The following is a 15,868-nucleotide window of genomic DNA, read 5'->3' on the forward strand; positions in this document are numbered from 1 at the left end:
AACAAACAAATTGTGTACACAATAATACAAAAATCCCCAGTCTCTAAACAACTACAGACAACTGAACAGTTTCCAAAAACAAAAAATGTCTGCAATTCTTTGAAATACAAATGAATCCCCCAACTGTAGGCCTACAACTGAAACTGAGAGCACAAGTGCGCCTACCTGCACCGATCGCGACAAAATTGTTCAACTGTCACAAGTAAAAAGATCGCACAACAGCATTTCTTTGTGCCCAACTCCGTCCGATGTCACAAGATCGGTGTTTTATGGATCCACAATCAGTGGGGGAACATTTAACATCCATTTCCACAGCCATAATGACAACACAAAATCGATTTCAAAGCGACCTCGTGTGATTTACTCCGAGTCGGACAGTGATGAGTGAGTGACGTCACCCCACGTGAAATGGATGAATGGAAATGTGTGCATATTTCCCGCGGTGTTTTTGACATGTGTACTTGTTTACAAACAGACGGAGATCGCCGATGGGAAAACACATAAAGAAAAGAGGTGGGAGAAAAATAATCATTCCCTACTTTGAGGGTGTAACAAAGAAATCTCAACCTTCGGGGGAGATTCTTGAATGTCCAAACCCTCGGCAAGCCTCGGGTTGGACATTCAAGAATCTCCCCCGAAGGTTGAGATTTCTCTGTCACACCCTCAAGGTAGGGAAAGATTCTATTAATCTTCTTAACACTGGGTATAGAAATATATCTTTTTTTCAACAGTTTGTATTTATTTCCAATCAATAGTAACTACCGTTCGTTTTAGATTCATTACATCCTGACATTCATCAACCGATTCTAAACCTTTTCTCTGCCCGATACTCCCTCCCGCATTGCATGACGATCACCTGAGTTGTGGATCCACTACTGCCGTGGGGTCGGAGACGGCTCCCATTTTGCATGTAGATGCTGGGTGGTATATTGTCGTCGCCAGATGTCGCACCAGACACTCCCAATGTTCGTCAGAGTCAGGAGTCTTTTCTCTACATTCGGGTATGTCAAGCTCACGAAATTTCGTCCCAAGTTTCTTCAAGGCGTCCGTTTTCATCATCCTTTGAGCGTAGCGAATACCTATCGTGAAATCATGACATCGAAATAGATGGATATATTTTTGAGTAAACGTTTACGTCTAGCCAAGAAATAACACGTGAATTACATGTTCTACATCCTCGATAAAATTATACAAATGTCTCCGTTTATCTACACCCCCGATAAAATCATACAAATGTCTATTCGTGTATAAAATTATACAAATGTCTATTCGTGTTTTCACACCCTCGATAAAATATGCACGCACCAAAGATGGATTCTCACCACCTAATTTGTGTAGTAAATATTTCTTCGGAACTTTGAGTCAATGCCCAAGGACAGTGTTGATTTGAATGAAGCTAGCTACACAACAAATCTAGTTGAACTGAAATCTAAAATATGTCGAGTTTGAGAACAAATCAAAGTGGTGTTTAATCTCTAAAGAGCGCTCATACAAATATCAGTATCAGATCACTTCTAATCAAACTGTGCAAAACTCTTAATCTGAGCCTCAAACCTTATGATATGGCCAACACGTCTGTGGAACATCCTTGTTCCCGCTTCCAGTCTCTCTGTGTGTCTGTCTGTCTGTCTGTATTAAGACATTGCTCATGACACCGCTTCATACTTTACCATGTCCCTTGTTAGTTGCCAATCCCTATTTCCCTTATATACCTAATTTGAAGGATATTGATTAGATTTTGCGATCAAAATGACCATTTTTTCTATAACGATGGCAATTCTCACTAAAATTTGTTCAGCAATTACCGGTCAAGAGTTGTCCTGGCAACACTTTGACCAATCAGATACCATCGTTCTTGTGACGTTTATACTGACAATGGACTCTTTCATGACCCAAGAAACGATTTTATACCCCTACCGTGTCTGAAAAAATGGTAATTTACTGTCTAGGCTATTGCCCAAATGAGTTTGACCAATCATTTACCATGTTTATATGACCATGGCAATGCTACCAAAACTAATGAACAAAAATATTGATATACAAATAAGTTCATTATTCACAATGTATGAGCTTTGTTGAAATCTGTTCAGAAGCGCCCTCCAACTACATGACAGAGGGTATGCTAAATGTAGATTTTAAAAAGATTCTTTTTCATATTTTTGCTGTTGTATAGCACTTCACTATGTACAGTGACCATGGGTTATTCGTGCAACTATGCAGTAATCTTTGCGATAGCTCTGTTACACTCATTCATAATATAAATATGCGTTCGGCTTTGGCTCGTGGAGCCAATCACAAAACCTCTCCCAAAGAGAACATGGCAGTCGTATTGACTTTCACGAATAAACAACGATTGGCGCACACAGGGGATTGATATGCTGTTCATCTTTTATCCATACATTATAAAAATCTCACAAGACGATAATGACTTAACCGTTTTCTCAACCGAAGGTTTAGTGCAAGCTACATACTTGATTGATATAAATGATACATGTAAACAGGATTCTGCCCAAGCTGAGCCAACATAATGTAAGTCTCTCTCTTTAATATCTACATGACATATACTGTTACGAGGTCTCTTCCTGTTAGGTAGGATGTCCGATAAAACGCATCACAATTCAGCCTCTCTATTATATACATTGTAGTATGTTATTTTCCCCCGTGAGTATTCACATGTTCGTTTTGACTTACCTCTATATTATATACACTGTAGTATGTTATTTTCCCCGTGTGTATTCACACGTTCGTTTTGACTTACCTCCCTATTATATACACTGTAGTATGTTATTTCCCCGTGTGTATTCACACGTTCGTTTTGACTTACCTCCCTATTATATACACTGTAATATGTTATTTTCCCCGTGTGTATTCACACGTTCGTTTTGACTTACCTCTATATTATATACACTGTAGTATTTATTTCCCCCCGTGTGTATTCACACGTTCGTTTTGACTTACCTCCCTATTATATACACTGTAGTACATGTATGTTATTTCCCCGTGTGTATTCACACGTTCGTTTTGACTTACCTCTATATTATATACACTGTAATATGTTATTTTCCCCCGTGTCTTCACACGTTCGTTTTGACTTACCTCTATATTATATACACTGTAATATGTTATTTTCCCCGTGCGTATTCACACGTTCGTTTTGACTTACCTCTATATTATATACACTGTACACTGTAATATGTTATTTTTCCCCGTGAGTATTCACACGTTCGTTTTGACTTACCTCTGATAAAACGTATCACAATTCAGCCTCTATTATATACACTGTAGTATGTTATTGTTCCCCGTGCGTATTCACACGTTCGTTTTGACCTACCTCTTTATTATATACACTGTAGTATGTTATTTTCCCCCGTGCGTATTTACACGTTCGTTTTGACCTACCTCTATATTATATACACTGTAATATGTTATTTTCCCCGTGCGTATTCACACGTTCGTTTTGACCTACCTCTTTATTATATACACTGTAATATGTTATTTTCCCCCGTGCGTATTCACACGTTCGTTTTGACTTACCTCTGATAAAAGTTTTAATGTCTTCCGGATCAGACAGGTAGTTTGGATCCAGTAGTGGATAGTCGAAAGGGTCGCGACTGAGCAGGCGCAGTGAGCCCTTACTTTTAGGTTGAATCAGAACGACGTCGATAGAATATCCTTCTGGCATCACTTCCGTACCGTGTATAGACTTAAACAGTGCCTCATTGATCTGACAAAAACCCAAAACATTAAGTTAGATAAGTTTTTATTCAGATCACTATGTATAGACCTGAAAAGTGCATCCCGTATCAAAAATAAAACGCTATACAAAGTGTTATTCGGCACACACGATTGTTATTATCAACACCACACATACATATAGCTGTATTTTATTGTGTCTGTCTTATTTGATATAAGAACATAACATTACAGAATGGTGGTAACTTTGATTGATAAACAAGTCGAACATCTCGATCATTCCTGTATTGTAGCAGCAGAGCATTCTCAGATTACCCGAGGACTCTGATTGGTCAACACGGTCAAGCGCATTGATTTCAGATTAATAACTTTCATATACCGTTTGTACAAAATTCACGTTTGTACGTTTGGCTTTATTGTAAGCATGCAATATCATACAACACCTTTGTGAATTACCACGAAAAAATAATAATAGGATAGCAATCTATTATCATTAATCAATGGAAATTGAATAATGCAAAGTTCAAATTCAAGTTCAAGTTCCATATGGACGCCTAGTAAACAAATTCCTTGTACATGTATACGAAATTTCGGATGAAATTATACAATGGATCTTAGTTTTTTGAGCGGAAGGAAGCAACTCTGGTTTGTCGATGACACCAAGATTTCAAAGGTTATTACAAAACAAGTGGATGAACGCACATTACAGCATGATCTGGACATGGTCAGTACCTGGAGCAACATCTGGTTTTTAAAGATGCATCCGGATAAATGCAATCATATGCATATCGGACGCACACAACAAAATATGTAAAGGATAAACGAATCATACAAATTACTAGGAAACAACCTGGAAAAACAGACGAGCAAAGGGATATTGGCGTAACGGTAGATACAGAACTTACCTTGAAGACCACATTAGTTAGAAAGTTTATAAGGCTTACAAAACGTTTGGACTTAAAAGAACATCATTTCTGTTCATGGATATTAAACTTTCCAGTTACTTTACAAAGGTTTGGTAAATTAAAACGCTCTGGCGACCTGTATAGGTCAGTTATATTGCAAATTCAACTATCACAGCTTGATTACACTAGTTCGGTTTGGGCTCCGTGGAACGCAAAACATTGATAGATTAGAGGTAGTACAATGAAGAGCAACCAAATGTTTACCAGCAATTGGGACCTATCATATACAGAAAGGCTTAGGAAATTAAAACGTCCAACAATATCGTACAGACGGGTTAAAGGCGATATGATCGAACTCAACAAATTGTTAAGCGGCATTTATTACAAAGAATCCAACGGTTTCATAAAACTACGGAAAGACGTCGGAAAACGGCCCAGCGGCCGAGGAAACTCAAATCCGCAACAATCAAGGACACCGCTGAGGAGCAAAACCTTCGCCATTAGAACTGTGAAATTATGGAACAGTCTCCCGGAAGATGTTATAACTGCTAAGAACATTAACACTAAGTGATGCCAGTGTAGAGGAAAATGACTATAACTAATTACCTATAACTAAGTAACACAATTCGTTAAAAATGAAGTCAGATGTTAACTATATAACTAGAAATAATGTGCGGTCCAGTAGATAAGACAATGAGATTCTACAGCAAAACACTCCACATTCTCATTTTTTGTTTTTTGTTTGTTTTTGTTTTTACTAAAACCTGCTTTTACTTGTTCACAACCTTAAACTTGTGGATTTTACTTTCTGTTGTTGTCATGAACACATAAATTTACGCTCACCTCATCTCTGTAATTAAAGTGATCGTAAGAATCACCATGCTCTTCTAAGGTACTGAATAGTGTCAGCTGAATATCTGGAGATTTTGTCGTGCTCTTAGGATCCGTACGAACAAAGGCCTGGCTTTCAATAGCCGCATTATTGGTCAACAAACCTGGAGAAAAGGGTACAGTCTTACATCAAGATTTCATTTCATTTCTTAGGCTCAATTGCCGTCAAAAGACGTGTGCTATCCGTCAGGAATCTTAAGGGATTAACCTGCCGCTTCGCGGTAAGTTTGATATCGTTTTGTCACGTGTATTTGTGTTGTCTGTTTGAATTTGTTAATGAATACATAAAATTAACAGGGTTAAACTTAAGTGAACGCGGGTTTATTATAAAGCAAATCCTTTTCGTTTCTTCAAACACATCGCTACAGTTGCCGCATTTTGTGTCGATCTCGGTCATACTTTTGCCTTATATGGCTGTGGTATATCGACAGTATTAATAACAATACACTTGTCCAATTACACGTGTTTAAAGTACCTGAAGCTCCGTAATATTCCACAATTCAATTCATTTTCAATTCATTTATTATCTCAACACCTGTACAGAAAAGGTATACAGAGATAGACTACAAAATGCAATACATGTAAATTTACAATGATATGAATTTGGTGAACATGCGTGGATATACAGAGGGATGAAAGTATCATAAAGATGTAAACTTATATTTGAATTGAAATATCTACTCAGGGGAACATACGAAATTGATTCCACAAATCTCAACAAATGTCAGCTTACCTGTACCAAACAGGTAGTACTTGAGCCAGTTCATCGGCGTAAACACTTTGGCGGACGTGTAACTCATCGGTTTGTCGATATCGGCCTTTACGAAGAACATCATGTGATCCCTCAGTGTTGAACCTACTGGAAGATCTACTATAACGGGTACCTGTGAAAACCAAGGCGTGGACATAGTTAAGTTCCAGTTTTTGTTTGTTTGTTTTATTGTTTGTCAAATTAGAAGTCACATTTTAATACCTCCCGAATGAACACTACAATGTATTTATATCTCTGTCCCTCTGCTCATGATTAAATGGAAAAAACTATCAGGTTGTACGCAACAGTAGTTGGAACTTTATAAATTGTTGATTTCAATACCACCACTACGATAGAATATCATATGGTAAAATATAATATAGCCGCTTATTTCCAATAACGATCATCGTCTTGAAAAAGGTAAGTATATCGTTCTAACAATTCTTTGTCTTCTAGAAGTAGACACCTTTCTTCCTAAAAAAACCCTTTTAAGTAAGGCCTGGCAATGCTACCATTTCAGACGAATGGCAATCTCTCGTTATCTACCTGGCCCGCTTGTTTCCTTGTCCTAGTCCAACTGTAGGCGAAGATCAAAGATGGGTTGTAATATCTCTACTCGGGAAGATCATGTTTCCCAGGAAGACGAGATTATGGGCAACTATGAGTTGCAGTGAGTGTCTCCTTGGACAAGACACAGTACCAATTACACAGGATAACATTACCGACGCTCCCTTGTGTTAGCAGTGAAGTAGACACCAGCTACTAACGGGAGACCCCCGCCTTAAATGGTCGTGACTGTTCAAGGGGTCGTACCTACCCCTAATTCCGTCAGGTGCTCTTGTGGCCCAACTCCAGAAAGCATCAGCAGTTGTGCAGACCCAATTGTCCCGGCGGTTAAAACCACCTCTTTATTGGATGCTACGGATTTCTTCCTGCCATGATGGATGAACTCCACGCCAACTGCTTGTTTATCTTTTATCAAGATCTGTAAACCGAGTAAAAATCTTGATCTGTGTTGGCATGAGGTCACAAATTATCTCAGAATATTAGACAATATATTATTTTTATAAATAATTACATCATATACCCGTATCTCTAAATAAACACGGACAAAGTTTTCCTGATTTTATTATTATTCTATAATTTGGTTCACATGTCAGAAAGCAGTGAAGAGTATTCATCCCCTTGTAAAGTGTACGTTTTGTTGCAGACTGTTGTTAAGTCTGAAATTACGGCATAACTCTCAAGTTGTATTGCAAATCAAAACGGAGTATCTCATTAGACAGCACATGCGTCGATAAAACCATTACTCATAAGTCTGCTATACTCGGGGATAAACCAAAATCGCGAAAATAAATGCCCTGACATGATTACATATTGATGGAGAACATAACCATCTGTTTCAGCGCTTTTGTTTCCAACATTTGTTAAAACAACCAAAATTTGAACCATCAAAATATGCCCTTTATCGAAGCATACTTTCGTAACATGAGACTGGATTGCAACATGCAAATTCTTCCTTTCAAGAACCGGATGAAGAAACCCCCTAGCGGCGTTACATCTCTGCCCTCCTCCAATAATGGCCTGAACACGACAGAAGCCATCTTGAATACCGTCATTTCCGTTGCAGTCGTGAACTTTGAACCCAATCTCCTTTGCTGCCTCAAAGTACACTTCTGCCAACTCAGATTTGGTAGCATCTGATATAGCTATTGGCCCTCCACGAGCGTGATACTCTATTTGAAGAGGAGAGAGAAAACAAATGTCAAAAACAATTTCTACATATGATTGTAAGTAGGAATCGATCGATTGAGACACTCAGAAAGCTTGGTTTCTTAAAAATCAAAGCTTTACAAAGGAATTTCCGAAATGTTTACCATAATGAGCCGACTAACCACAAAATAATTTTGGCGCACAAGAACCTGAAGTGCGTAAATAATTTCCGTAGTAATCTGACACGGCTAAAAATATGACTTTTTATATATTTTTTTTTTACATATTTTGGCTCATAATTTGCAGTAAATCATACTCCTTAGAAAATAAAACCATCACATCACATAAGATAATCTTTTGATACAGTTTTGGATGACATACTTACCTTCTGCTGTACACCTCTAGTAGGCAACTTTATTTTGGCCATAGCACAGGCTCCTGGGACCTTTGATTTTTTGAAACCTATTTCAAGTGTTCACTCTAAGGGTGCTACAAATAACATCCGGTTTTGGTCAATTGGTCGTGGGCAAAATTTGTTCGTGAAAAAGGGCTTTTTAAAACTATTGTTTAGATAAGGAATTGCTACGATTGGAAGGTACCAGGGGCTGTTTCAAGGATCACATGGCGTTGTTCGAGGATATCGGCGATGTAAGATTCAAAAACATAAAAAAAATATCACGATAATAGGTCTAATAACGTAGTCATTTACCTTCGTCAAACCCTCCTGTTTCTCGCATGTCCTCCGTTTTGAGAAAGTACGGTAAAACTTCGTCATAGCTCCATCCTTCACAGCCATTGGCTGCCCACGTATCGTAGTCATGACGACTGCCCCGAATGTAGACGAGTCCATTGAGGAGTGTAGACCCACCCAAACCCTTTCCTTGTGGCCAAATACCAACCTTAGTTTAAAGAGGTGTATATTACTTTTAGGTTTTCAAGAAGGAATGGTGCTCTCTGGTTTACTGGCTAAATCTTTATAGTATTTTATTTAATTAACTGGTAACATACTTTTATAGGTTAAGTATAACTTTATATATCACATACATGTGTTGCTTTAAAACATATATGACTCTGCTTAACAGTTTTAATACCTTCATTTCAACTCTCTGAATATAGAATTAAGATCAGTTTATTTTCTACTATTTTCGACTTGGCTTTCCAAGCTGTTAAATATACACCACATACCCCGTCTTTCATACCCCAGTGCGCATGTTTCTGCGGTACAGTTCGGTATATCCAATCAGCTTCGGTCATTTGAGCTTTAGGGGCGTTGTACGGAATATCGTACACTGGCTTATCAGACTCCGAGTCTCCAGCCTCCAACACTAAAACTGTGACATCTCCATCTTCAGACAGACGATTGGCTAACACCAAACCGGACGCACCCCCTCCAACTAGTCGATAATAGAAATAGAAAATCTTATCTGCATATCTGAAATACGTCATGGTAAAACAAATGGTCAGACCTTGCAATGATATTGGGTTCATACAACGAATCTGATAACTCGCTTATACCTGTGTCTGTTCTAACTAAAAGCAAATGACTTTCAACGTTACACAAGGCCGCTCGATTCACAAATCATGGATATGTATGTACGCTGAGAGAGGATCCGCGACATTCTGAAGAATTTCAAAAGAACGTTATTGGTTAGTAACACCAGGATAGCTAGCAACTGAAATTAGCGAAAACTCCAAAACCTCGCTTTACCCAAAGCTGATCTTTTGTCATTCGTGCAACACTTTTTGCAATTTCTACATGGTGTTTTTAGGTGTGGTTTTTTGGCGCCATATCACTTTTATTCGAATGTAGAAAGCTCGTCTCACCAATTAAAGGGATGCAATTAATTGGTAGTTATACTTAACGCTTAGCATTTAGAAGATAGCAACACTTAACTGAAGTTAACTCCCACCTGTTATTGTTAGTATCGGGTAGACAGGTTAGGTCTCTTTGACATGGAACTTTTATATAAACATGTACAGCATCTAGAATAAACGTATTTAGAGGCAATGTCTGTATGCCAAAGTGGCATCAACTGTCTTATTTCATGATTTTCATGACACGAGAATATCATTCAATTTAATCGACCATTTTGTTTATTTGTTAAATGTGTTATATCCACGTGCGGTATGAATTACAATTATTTCGTCTGTGTTCTCCGCCGTCTTGTCCAAATGCAATGTAATGTACATTTATGTATCATGTGATTCCTATATATGTTGTGCTACAGCCTATATTCGGAAATAAACTGAACTGTATAGATAAACTTACCAATTATATAATCATATGATTGATTGAAATTCCGGACAAATTCTTGTGGTTTCGTCCACTGAAAGTAGTACGCTGTTACTATGGCAACTGCAGTAACCAATAAAGTCCCTTCCAAAATCTTCATGGCTGCTGGATTATTGGTATTATTGCAAATTTTCTATGTTTCTTTGTGCCATTAATGTTAACGTTATTCTGTAAGGTAAAGCAGAAACAGGTTAACGTGCTAGTATTTCTTATTTTACGCGGAGAGATAAAATATAGCTACATAATGTCTTGTTTTACTACGATAATCATTGACGATTTTAGATTATAATTAGATACCATGCCATTCAAAGGTTAACGTCGCATCACCAATACTGCCCCTATGTCGACGTTTAGTCGTATTTCAAAAAATTACATTCATTCATTTCATTATACATTATCTATTCGTCGTCATAGATGAATTTTCCTCGGGAATGTACGACACCCTTAATCAAGATTTTTTGCCTCTTGGTTATTGAGAAGTCGTTTTTATTTCGTAATTATATTATATTATATCGTAATTATTTGAACATATCTAATGGAAAGTCAGTGAAGACTGAACAAACTTTGTAGCCCTTCGTCCCGGCATACTACTGACCCAATAGCATAACCCTACATGCCTTTTCATTTTTGAAAAGTTGTTTAAATGGAAACGTTTGCACTGTCAAAATATATTTAAAATACATGTAGTTATTATTAGACACAATACTGTCAAATTACGAAAAGTATATTTCTTCTACAGTTGCATATAAAAGAAATATGTATAGGTTGTATGTTAAATGTTTGAATATGATAGAGGTACACCATTAGAGTTATAGTTGTGAGGCATGTTTATTACCCATAGGATGTAAAATAATAAACACGAGACCCATTGGGCTGTATCGCTTGTCAAATGAAGACATGTAATCACAGGGACAATAATTCCCAACCACGGTCCAGATATACTTGTAGTATATATTATATGATTCTATAAAACATAATTTTATATGGACCGCGGGTTGGAAATGCGTGCCAAATCCCTGTGACTGCGACGCCATATTGGTACAATTTCTCGTCAGTAAGTGATGCATGTAGCCATGTATATTAGCAAATCTGACCTCTGGGAGCTTGGATTTGAACAGATTTTGTAACCTTTATCACGTCATGCTTTTAATTTAATACCATGACCATATGCCTCTTGGTTATTGAGAAGAAGTTGTTTAAAAGGGAATGTTAACGATGGACGGACGGAGGCCGCACAAAGACATTCTGACTTGTACTTCGGGTGAACTAAAATAGGTGTATGTCAGCTGATTGTATACATACATGTATTTGTGGATTAAATTCGGCTTTATTTACGACAAATAATAAGGTATGGGTTGACAACAATTAGAACGAATATGCATACCTTGCCAACACTGCCACCCGGCAGGCGACGACCATCTGTCGGAAATCGTCCGTCGTCCAGAGCTACGTTATCGCAACTAGACAACAGTATGCACAGACACATCTAGATAACCAAAGCGAGACAAGGTAAATGTCATACAAATGTATGGACAAGCGAGTCATATTATATAATTATTATCTTTATACTTATGTAAGAGTAATGGGTCGGTGTGGCTTGTACATGGTGTTAGATACGGTCTCTGTCACTCGGCCAACAGAGCATGCTTCTTTGGCTCAGGAGGTAGAGCCGTGGCTTATAACGCCACAGATCCGGGTTCGATTCCTGTCGGGGCAATTGGCAGGAATATGCTTTCCCGTTCTTTCACACTTAAAAACACATGAAAATAATAAAAAGTGTGAAGCAACCTTTGACCTCGCCACTGTTTACACAGCCGATAAATCCTATAGTGCCAACAATGCTACTATTTCCTGTTGAAAACTTTAAAATATCACGCATCCTAATATTAACTCTTCGGTGATTTCTCAATCTGATGGTACAAACACAGGGATGTACTGTACAACAAGAGGCCCATGGGCCTTAACGGTAATCTGACTCTAAAGATCCTTATACAACTGTAGTACACATACTCTATACTCTGTAGCAAGTATAGTGGCACTGTTGGCCATGGCGGCCATCTTGGATTTCGGATCGACCCGAAAAATAACAACACTTGATCAGGACCATCTTAGGATCATTTCAGGTAAGTTCGAGCTGGATCCACTAGTGTAACTTGAGAAGTTTGAAAAAGGCGTTGTTCAGGAAAACCATGATTGTGCAATCATGTTACAAAATGGCCGCAATGGCTGCCATGTCAACGTTTTTACGAGGCGGAAAATCAAGAAAAATTTTGTTGGCTCCCCTTCCTTAACATCGTCACAAATTTCCAGCTCCAACTGGAAAAGAAGTTTAAAATGTGTTTTTCAAGATGGCTGTCATAGCGGCCATCTTGGATTTCTGACTAACCCGAAAAAGTACAACACTTGCTAAGGACCATTTCATCATTTCAGGTAAGTTAAAGCTGAAACTTGGTGGAACTTGAGAAAAAGTTTGAAATTGTTGTTGTTTAGGAAAACCATGATTGTGCAATCATGTTACAAAATGGCTGCAGTGACTGCCATGTTAAAGTTTTTAAGAGGCTGAAAAATAGCAATTCTGCGAGAATTATTGGTAGTTGTGTCTAGTGTCTATTTAACATGTTGATTTCAGCAAACAATTTCTCGGTGACGAAATGGCCGATTTCCATCGAATTTTTCACATTCCAGAGTCTTAACATGACTCCTTTTACAATTCATTACAATACAAACATACCATTACTGCTTAGTATTTACTGTAACCGAAAACCATGTTTTAATGTTTTAAAGAGTAAAATTAGTTGTGTCTAAAAAAGAGATTATTCAAAACTACATATAATTGGTTTGTTTCTTTTAAATTGATTATGCATGAACACCCGTGTATACAATGCAGATACAATGTAGACAATTTTAGTGCATTTGTTTGTTTACTATTAGTGTCTGCTTTACACGTTCTAGAAAAATAACACGTTAATTCATAGCAAAGAAAAAAATCCACCTATGAAAATAGCACAATGTTTATTTATACCAAAGAACAATATTCTGCCATTGTCCAAGGACATTCCCAGAAAGTTCTTGAATGTTTGTGTGAATTTGACTTAATTGCAGCATGCTGTATCTAAATAGAGACGTATATATATATCATATATGATATACTAGTATACATCTCTGATCCAAATATTTATAATATGTACAACTGTTAAACTAATAAGTAAAGCATCTTGTCCTCTTTAACGACAGGTAACATTCAAATGCTTGTATATACAGCAACATACACAAAGCTGTAGAACAGCTGTACAAGGTGCAGGTTTTTAATATATTTGACCCTGTAACCTTGAAAGTAGGTCAAGGTTATTTATTTGAATAAACCTGAGTGTCACATCCAATACCATGATCCTGTGTCGCCATGATTTTGAGAAATATTTACTGAAAAGGAAAAAAGTTGAGGCAGAAGGCATGGATGGATGAATGATGGATGGATGGATGGATGGGTGAATGGATGGATGGGTGCATCTAATACTTTAAACATTAATGTCACTCCTTTGTCATTGTAATTATAAATGATCGAAGAAGGGAGAGGAGTTAACGGGTTGTTGTAACATGTATGACATTTGAATAACGGGCCGTTTATAACGACTTACATCATATAGCCTTTATTATGAGGGCATGACCGGTTTGTTGCATACAAATGTACCAGTATTGATTTCGGTTATAATACTTCTAGTCATAGAAGTTTAAAATGCAATTCATACAAGATGTGAAATAAATGTTAAACATTTTGAATTTTTATCAGCCAAAACAGCAATGAATACGTTGCAAAACACTTGGAAGATACCGTTATTTGTGATTTTTGGATAATTGTCCGAAATTGATAAAACGTGTCCATGAAAGATCAGTAACTCCCAGACAAGATTCATAGGGTAAATTTTCAACATCATGGGTATATATATGAATGAGGTAACTTAGGTTAATTATTCTATACACAAACCTTTGAGATACGAATTTTTTTCGTTTGTAAGGAAAAGGAAACTCACTTAATTCCAAAAATAATGTGTTTGATTTCAACAACTTGAAAATGTATTCCCTATAATATAAACGCAATTCTTAATAAAATTCAAGCTCATTTTACGTACAACCTGTAAAGCATATCTTCGGAACTTTTTTGAAGTGCACAGAAACCAAACGCGTGAACTCACAAGCACATATCGGCGTGTGCCGATTGGAACACCAGAAATCAGACACCTGTGGTGCAATGACAGGTGTGACGAGCTTGTGGACCGTAATTTCACACCTGGTAATTGTTTAGCGGTATACTAACCCACTCAAACTTGAGAATTCGTAATTCTCCGAACATGTTTATACATCTTTTAAAAGTCCCTTTTTAAGTGAAGATCTGACTTGCGACACGAATGGAAAGCAAAACCACAAGGATCTCGATCACTTCACGATAATGACACAATTAAAAAAATAATAACAAAAAATATATAAAATTTGAAAAAAAATCATACACGAAAATCATTGCGAGTTTATAAGTTTTAGTATTAATCATGATTAGTCACGATGAAATAAATTGTATCTTCTTCTTTAATTGTTAAACCTCCGTCAAAAATGACGATTACGGTTACAGAGACCAACCAACCAATTGTTTTCCCATAGACTTTAGTGTTAACGTTTTGGATTATTTCATTCAAATTCTTGAATTGAATATGACGATTATGGTTTATAACAAAAGTTTAGGGTCTGATATAACACCTAATCAAAAAAAAAAGTTGGGGTCCTTCAGCTCAAATTTTCTCCAGGGTAGCCATTTTGAAAATAGGTGAATTTCGCAGTAAACATTCTCAAAAATCTTAAATGTTTACCTGTTTACTATTATTACGTGAACTTTTGGGAAAAAAAACAATCGGACTTAAGAAATTTATATCAACATTTCTTATTGATAGTTACCTATCAGGCTACATATCTATTTTCTCACTTCATAACATACTGGCCAATCAGTGGCTGCCAGACATTTTATCCTTGGCTCAACGTTCTATACACAGGGGCTGTTTCAAAAATATATTTTTTCAATTGGTTGGTTGTTCCCTACAGGAAGGATCGTTGTATGCTTTTAAAAGAAGTAGAAAAAGTGCGGGGATTTGGGTACAGTGAGAGGGGTTTGTTTTTTTTATTTTTTTTTAGTGGAAACTATAAGATAAAAACATTATGAGGGTGTGTTTACGGTGTGTGTTTGAGATCATCAAGGGCTGCATTGTGTATATGTGCCTTGAAGATCTCTAGTGTAGTGCATTATACTGCTGCCACCGGGAGGAGGTTCCATTGTGTTATTATGTGTGGGAAAAAGGAGTATTTGTATGTGTCACTGGTGGCAGATAGATGTCTGAAGGTGTAGGGGTGTGTTTGCCTTGTCCTAGGGTCTGCTGGGTGCATGATGCCGTGTGGGTCTATTGCGACATGATGGTGAATGATTTTGTATAAAAGTATGAGTCTGGTCTTGAGTCTACGTGTTTGAAGTGTGGGCAAGTTGAGTTTGTCCATCATGTCTTGTACTGGAACTTGTGTTGTGGTATCTGTTTTGTACGTATCGTGCTGCTCTGCGTTAAATTTTTTCTATTCGGTTGATTTGGT

At 37.3% G+C, this 15,868-nt stretch overlaps 1 protein-coding gene across 2 annotated transcripts; it reads right to left on the reverse strand.

Annotated features, from left to right (window-relative positions):
* Nucleotides 1-695: 695 nt before the first annotated feature.
* On the reverse strand, nt 696-11,727 carry LOC117327711 (glucose dehydrogenase [FAD, quinone]-like). Of its 2 annotated transcripts, XM_033884829.1 has the most exons (10): nt 11,631-11,727; nt 10,223-10,414; nt 9,139-9,347; nt 8,663-8,852; nt 7,720-7,976; nt 7,058-7,225; nt 6,223-6,373; nt 5,442-5,593; nt 3,535-3,724; nt 696-1,079 (listed from the first exon to the last, which is right to left on the reverse strand). In XM_033884829.1, exons 2-10 carry the CDS (start codon nt 10,344-10,346, stop codon nt 853-855), a joined length of 1,668 nt encoding a protein of 555 aa, XP_033740720.1. In that variant the 5' UTR covers nt 10,347-10,414; nt 11,631-11,727; the 3' UTR covers nt 696-852. The 2 variants fall into 2 exon arrangements, with proteins under 2 accessions (XP_033740720.1, XP_033740721.1); XM_033884830.1 differs by lacking the exon at nt 10,223-10,414 and having other exon boundaries at nt 11,631-11,724.
* Nucleotides 11,728-15,868: the final 4,141 nt, after the last annotated feature.

The sequence above is a fragment of the Pecten maximus genome, chromosome 5 (assembly GCF_902652985.1).
Source record: "Pecten maximus chromosome 5, xPecMax1.1, whole genome shotgun sequence".
Taxonomy (NCBI): Eukaryota; Metazoa; Mollusca; class Bivalvia; order Pectinida; family Pectinidae; genus Pecten; species Pecten maximus.